The following is a 7,562-nucleotide window of genomic DNA, read 5'->3' as shown; positions in this document are numbered from 1 at the left end:
CTCAAGAAAAACAGACTCTCATACAGAGGAGAAACAATAAGACTAAAAAAAAGTTTAAAAAAAATTTTTTTTTTTTTTTACAAGACTAAGCTCTGATTATTCAGCAGAAATCATGCAGGCAAGAAGGCAATGGAGTAACATATATAAAATCTTGAAAGAAAAAAATTGCCAACCAAGAATAATATACCCTGCAAAACTTCCATTCAAATAAAATGGTGAAATTAGGACATTTCCAGATAAACAGAAATTAAGGGAATATGTAAAAACCAAGCCAGAATTACAAGAATTATTAAAGGGAGTCCTTCTGTCTAAGAACAAACAACATCAAACCACAGCCTAAATCTAGGATGCAAGATTGTACCAGCCAGAGACCAACCTAGGAAATGAACTCTCAAGGACTATCCAAAACCAAAACAATTGCAACAGGGAACCAGAGAGGTTAATATGTAAATGAGAACAATATCAGAACAATAAAAGAGGGAATAAATGGTATAGGTATAAAACCTTCTAATGGAGAGGAAGGCAAGGCAAGACCGAGTAATAATAGACTGGTTCAAACCTAGAAAGACAAAGGTAAACTTCAAGGTAACCTCAAAGAAAGTTAACAAACCTACTCATCACAATAAAGAAGAAAAACATAAAGTCTCAGTAAAAACAAAATCTACAAAAACAAAAGAAATGAAAAAGAAATCCACAAACAAAAGGAACTCAGCACAGGAGAGAAAGAGGAACAAAGAAATGTTAGCACCATAAAAAATGCACTACAAAATGACAGCAATAAACACATCTATCAACTTTTTTATCAACAATTACGATGAATGTAAATGGCCTAAATGCACACATAAAGAGACACAGAGTGACAGAATGGAGATATATATATATATATCCATCTCTATGCTATCTACAAGAGACACACCTTAGAAACAATGATGTAAATTTATTAAAAATCAAAGGATGGAAAAAATATATCAAGCAAATAGCTACCAAAAAAGAGCAGGAGTGGCAATACTAATCTCTGATAAGATAGATTTTAAAACAAAATCCACCATAAAAGACAAAGAAGGGCACTATATAATGATTAAAGAGACGATCCACTGTGAAGACTTAACCATAATAAACATCTATGCACCCAATGACAGGGCTCCAAAATACAGAAAACAAGCTTAAACAGCACTGAAAAGAGAAAATGACAGTTTCACAATAATAGTAGGAGACATTAACATACCACTCTTGGTAAAGGACAGAACATCTAGAAAGAAACTCACCAAAGATACAGAAGAGCTAAAGAGTACAATCAGCCAACTTGAACTCATAGACATACATAGAACACTCCACCCAATAGCTGTAAAGTACACATTCTTTTCCAACACACATGGAACGTTCTCCAGACCAGACTACATCTTAGGCCACAGGGCAACCCTCAAAACAATCCAAAATATTGAGATAATACAAAGTATCTTCTCTGACCACAATGCCATCAATGTAGAAATTAACAACAGGAAGAGTAAGTGAAAAAAATCAATTACATGAAAACAGAATAACACCCTGCTTAAAAACCACTGGGTAATAGAAGACATCAAAGATGGAATCAAAAAGTTCTTAGAATCAAACGAGAATGAAAACGCATCATACCAAACCCTCGGGACACACCAAAGGTAGAGGTCAATTTACAGCAGTACATGCACATATTAAAAAAGAAGAAAGGAAAAAAATCAAAACATTAGTTACACAACTTGAACAAATAGAAAGAGAACAGCAAAACAGCCCACAACCACTAGAAGAAAGGAAATACTAAAGATCAGTGCAGAAATAAATGAAATAGAGAATAGAAAAACAATAGAAAGAATCAAAAAAAACAAAAGTTGGTTCTTTGAAAGGATCAATGAAATCGAAAAACCCCTGGCCAAATAGGCAAAGGAAAACAGGAGAGAATGCAAACAACCCAAATAAAAAACCAAATGGGGGACATTACAACAGATCCAATGATATAAAAAGGATCATAACAGAGTATTATGAAAAACTATACTCTGACAAGTTTGAAAACCTAGAGGAAATGGACAAATTTTTAGAAACACACTACCTACACAAATCAACTCAAAATGATGTTGAAAATCTGAACAGATCCATAACAAGAGAAGAGGTTGAAAAGGTAGTTAAAAAAAACATTCCCAACTACAAAAAAGCCTGGCCCAGATGGCTTTACTGGACAGTTCTACCAAACATTCAGGGGAGAGCTTACACCAGTACTACTCAAACTATTTCAGAGCATAGAAAAGGAAGCATTACTTCCAAATTCATTCTAGGAAGCCATTATAGCCCTGATACCAAAACCAGCCAGCCAAAGACACCATAAAAAGGAAATTAAAGACCAATACCTCTCATGAATATAGATGCAAAAATTCTCAACAAAATTCTAGCCAATAGAATTCAGCATCATATCAAAAAAAAAAAAAATAATACACCATAACCAAGTAGAATTCATACCATATATGCAAGGATGGTTCAAAATTAGAAAATCAATCAATATAATCCACCACATAAATAAAAGGTAAAAAAAGAATGACGTGATCATTTAAATCAATGAAGAAAAGGCATTGGACAAAGTCCAACACACATTCTTGATAAAAACTCTCAATAAAATAGGTATAGAAGGAAAATTTTTCAACATAATAAAGGGCATCTATGCAAAACCAAAGGCCAACATCGTTCTCAGTGGGGAGAGGCTGAAAACATTCCCCTTGAGAACAGGAACAAAGCAAGGATGACCTTTATCATCATTCCTATTTAACATTGTGTTGGAAGACCTAGGTAGAGCAATAAAGCAAGAAACAGAAAAAAAGTGCATCCAAATTGGTAATGAAGAAGTTAAACTGTGCCTGTTTGGGGATGATACTATAATTAGAAGTCCATGACAAAACTACTGGAACTAGTAGAAAGATTCAGCAGAGTAGCAGGATACAAGGTAAACATATAAAAATCAGTTGTATTCCTACACACCAATAAAGAGAATGATGAAAAGGAAATCAGGAAAACAATACCATTTATAATTTATAATAGCCCCTAAAAAAAATAAAATACTTGGGAATAAAAATTACCAGGAATGTAAAAGACCTACACAAAGAAAAATACAAAACATTACTGCAAGAAACCAAAAGAGATCTACATAAAATGGAAAAACATACCATGCTCATGGATAGGTAGACTCAACATTGTGAAAATGACGATTCTACCCAAAGCAATTTAAAAATATAATGCAATTCCTCTCCAAACACCAACAACATTCTTTAAAGAGATGGAAAAACTTATCATTAACTTTATATGGAAAGGGAAGAAACCCTGGAGGGGTAAAGCACTATTGAAGAAGAAGAATAAAGTAGGAGGACTCACACTACCTGACCTGAGAACCTACTATACAGCTGCGGTAGTCAAAAGAGCCTGGCACTGGTCCAATGACAGATACATTGACTAAGGGAAAAGAATTGAGAAGCCAGATGTAAATCCGTCCACCTATGGTCACCTGATTTTCAACAAGGGACCAAAGTTCATCAAATGGGGAAAAGACAATCTTTTCAACAAATGGTGCTGGCAAAACTGGATGTCCATCTGCAAAAAAATGAAACAGATCCCATTCCTCACAACATATACAAAAATTAACTCAAAATAGATCAAAGACCTAAATATAATGCCAAAAACTATAAAGTTCATAGAAGAAAAAATAGGATCAATACTAGAGGTCTTAATACACAGCATTAACAGGATACAAATCACAACCAATGACACACAAGCTCCAGAGGATAAGCTAGATAACTGGGATCTTCTAAAAATTAAACACTTATGCTCATCAAAAGACTTCACCAAAAGAGTAAAAACAGAACCTACAGACTAGGAAAAAAAAATTGGCTATTACAAATCAGACAAAGGTCTAATCTCTAAAATCTATAAGAAACTCCAACACCTCTACAACAAAAAGACAAATAATCCAATTAAAAAATACACAACGGAAATAAACAGACACTTCACCAAAGAAGACATTCAAGCGGCCTACAGACACGTGAGTAAATGCTCATGATCTCTAGCCATCAGAGAAATGCAAATCAAAACCACAATGAGATACCATCTTACCGTGACATCACTGGCGCAAATCAGTAAAATAGAAAATACAAATGTTGGAGAGGCTGCAGGGAGATTGGAACTCTTATGCACTGCTAACGGGAATGCAAAATGGTAAAACCTTTTTGGAAAACGATATGACGCTTTCTTAGAGAGCTAGAGATAGAAATACCATCTGATCCAGCAATTCCACTCCTAGGAATATATCCTAGAGAAGTAAGAGTCATCACATGAATAGATATATGTACACCCATGTTCACTGCAGCGTTGTTCACAATAGCAAAAAGATGGAAACAACCTAGATGCCCATCAACAGATGAATGGATAAACAAACTGTGGTACATACACACAATGGAGTATTACACAATAATAAACAACGATGAATCTGCGAAGCATCTCAAAGCATGGATGCATCTGGAGGATATTATGCTAAGTGAAATAAGTCAAGTACAAAAGAACAAATATTGTATGAGACCACTACTGTAAAAACTCATTAAAATTTACATACAAAAAAAAAGTCTTTGACGGTTATGAGGGAGGGGAGGGGTGGGGGTGGAAAAACACTTAATAGACAATAAATAAGCAGTAACTTTGGTGAAGGGTAAGACAGTGCACAATTCTGGGGAAACCAATACAGCTTGTACAAGGCAGGGCCATGGTAACTCCATAGCCACATCCAAACTCCCTGAGGGACGAAATTGCTGGGCTGAGGGCTGTGAGGACCATGGTCTCAAGGAACATCTAGCTCAATTGGCATTATAGAGTTTATAAAGAATATGTTCTACATTCTACTTTGGTGAGTAGCATCTGGGGTCTTAAAAGCCTGTAAGTGTCCATCTAGGATACTCCAGCAGTCTCATTCCTTCAGCAGCAAGGAAGTATGAAGAAAACTAAAGACATAATGGTAAGATTAGTCCGAAGGACTAATGGACCACAGCTACCATGGCCTCCACAAGACTGAGTCCAATACAACTAGATGGTGCCCAACTACTACCACTGACTGCTCTGACAGGGATCACAATAGAGGGTCCCAGACAGAGCTGGAGAAAAATGTAGAACAAAATTCTAACTCAGAAAGACCAGACTTGCTGGCCTGACAGAGACTGGAGAAACCCTGAGAATATGGTCCCCAGACACCCTTTCAGCTCAGTAATGAGGTCACTCATGAGGTTCACCCTTCAGCCAAAGATTGAACATGCCCATGGAACAAAATAAGACTAAAGGGGTGCACCAGCCCTGGGTCAGGGACTGGAAGGCAGGAGAGAACAGGAAAGCTGGTAATAGGGAACCCAGGATCAAGAAGGGAGAGTGTTGACATGTTGTGGAGTTGCTAACCAATGTCCTACAACAATGTGTGTACTAACTGTTTGATGAGAAACTAGTTTGTTCTGTAAACCTTCATCTAAAGTATAATAAAAAAATAAGAATTAAAAAAAATCTGCTTATTTGGACTATTTTTAAAACAATTGGATGTGTAAACAATTGACTATGTTGCTGGTGGACTATTAGGCTAAAAGGCTCTTGTTTGCTCTGAACAAGTGAAAAGCCTGGAGCTAATACACAGAGGCCATTTTTTGCTCATTTATATGATAATATATCTATATTTTAAAAAGGAAGATTTTAAGTCCTCTGTTTTACTTCTTGATTACAAAAGTATAGAGAAGTAACATCCTGTATATAAAAAACTCTAAAGAATCCATTTTAAAAAGTATTAGAACTTAATGAGTTCAGCGAGGTTGCCAGATACTAAATGAATATACAAAAATCAATTATATACACTTGAAATGAAAAATCTGAAAATTAAATCAAGAAAACAATTCCATTTGCAATAGCACCAAAAGAATAAAATGATTGTGTTGTTAGGTGCCTTGCAGTCACTTCTGACTCATGGTGAGCCTATGTACAACAGAATAAAGCACTGCCCGGGTCCTGTGGCATCCTCACAATCGTTGCTATACTTAAGCCTATTGTTGCAGCCACTCTGTCAATCCATCTAGTTGGGGTCTACCTCTTTTTCGCTGAACCTCTACTTTACCAAGCATGACTTTCAGGAGAATTGCTTTAATTAAGAACACAAGGACATTAATAAACATCAACAACACAATTGGTAGAACAGAAACGATAATCAAAGGATGGTATTTTTCTTCTCTAAAACAGTTTTTACAGCCTCTTTGACATCTTTGTTTCTCAGAGAGTAAATCAAAGGATTCAACACGGGGGTGACTAGGGTGTAACATAAGGAGGCCACTTTACTCAGTTCAGGAAATCTATCAGGAGTCAGATACATAAAAAAGACAGCACCATATAGCACACTCACGACTCCAAGGTGGGAGCTGCAAGTGGAGAAGGCTTTCTTACGTCCCTCGGTGGAGCGTATCTTGAGAACTGTAGACACAATATACATGTAAGAAACAATAATGACTACGATGGTAGGCAAGATGATAATGCTGGATAAAGAAAAAGTTACCACTTTATAGATAAAAAGGTCAGAACATGAAATCCTCTGAAGTGGGCGACTATCACAGTAGAAATGGTCAATGGCTCGAGAAGCACAAAAGGATAAGGTGAAGGTTATGCTGGTCTGAAGAACTGAACTGATGCAGCCACAGAAATAGGAACCAGCCACTAACTGAGTGCAGAGACGTGTTGACATCTGAACAGAGTAGAGGAGTGGACTGCAGATGGCAATGAAGCGGTCATAAGCCATGGCTGCCAGGAGAAATCCCTCAGTTGCAATAAAGAGGGCATAGAGAAAGAGCTGAGTCACACAGCCTGAAAAGGAGATGGACTTGCTCTCAGACCAGAAGTTGATCATAGCCTTGGGTGCAATCACAGATGAATAGAAGAGATCAGTGAAGGAGAGGTTGCCTAGGAAGAAATACATTGGTGTGTTCAGCCGGGAATCGGTTACAATAATGGTCATCATCCCAACGTTGCCTAGAAGGATCATGGCATATACAACCAGAAATAGCAGGAAGAGGAGAATATGCAACTCTGGGCCAACCCTGAAGCCTACAAGAATGAAGTCAGTCACTTCTGAGTGATTTCTTGTTTCCTTGTCCCCCATGGCAGAGACCTGCTGAGAGGCACAAGGCAAAATAAACAAATGAACTCTTGGCTTTAATCCTAGTGTTACAACACAATCCCTTACAGTGTTAGGATTTAAAGCATTTTTGCAAATGTTGTTAATTTTAGTCTTATAGAAATACCGTCATGAATTGAAGCCAATTTCAACTGACGATGAATTTAAAAGTTAGTTCCATTTCCTAATCTGGCAATTGGTAGAATTAACTCTTTTGTCTCCATTCTAGTGCCATGTCTTTCCACAGCAATGCATTTCACATTTACAAGTACCACTTCTGTACGTATTTTCCACTCCTGATTTACACAATAATTTCAATATCATGAAACAGTTGTTGAAAGTGAGTACAAATAATTGACATTTTGTAAAC

General features: G+C 36.7%; 1 protein-coding gene across 1 annotated transcript; it reads right to left on the bottom strand.

The window, feature by feature from the left end:
- Nucleotides 1–6,235: 6,235 nt before the first annotated feature.
- On the bottom strand, nt 6,236–7,234 carry LOC126075537 (olfactory receptor 9K2). Its single transcript, XM_049883378.1, has one exon. The coding sequence runs from the start codon at nt 7,175–7,177 to the stop codon at nt 6,236–6,238; it is 942 nt and encodes a 313-aa protein (XP_049739335.1). The 5' UTR covers nt 7,178–7,234.
- Nucleotides 7,235–7,562: the final 328 nt, after the last annotated feature.

Source organism: Elephas maximus, chromosome 4 (genome assembly GCF_024166365.1).
Source record: "Elephas maximus indicus isolate mEleMax1 chromosome 4, mEleMax1 primary haplotype, whole genome shotgun sequence".
Classification (NCBI taxonomy): Eukaryota; Metazoa; Chordata; class Mammalia; order Proboscidea; family Elephantidae; genus Elephas; species Elephas maximus.
Note: the sequence above shows the minus strand (reverse complement) of the source record. Positions and strands in the feature narration are given on the sequence as shown.

What these genes read in the sequence shown, in the direction of transcription:
- LOC126075537 (XM_049883378.1), bottom strand. Translation starts at nt 7,177, where the DNA reads ATGGGGGACAAGGAAACAAGAAATCACTCAGAAGTGACTGACTTCATT.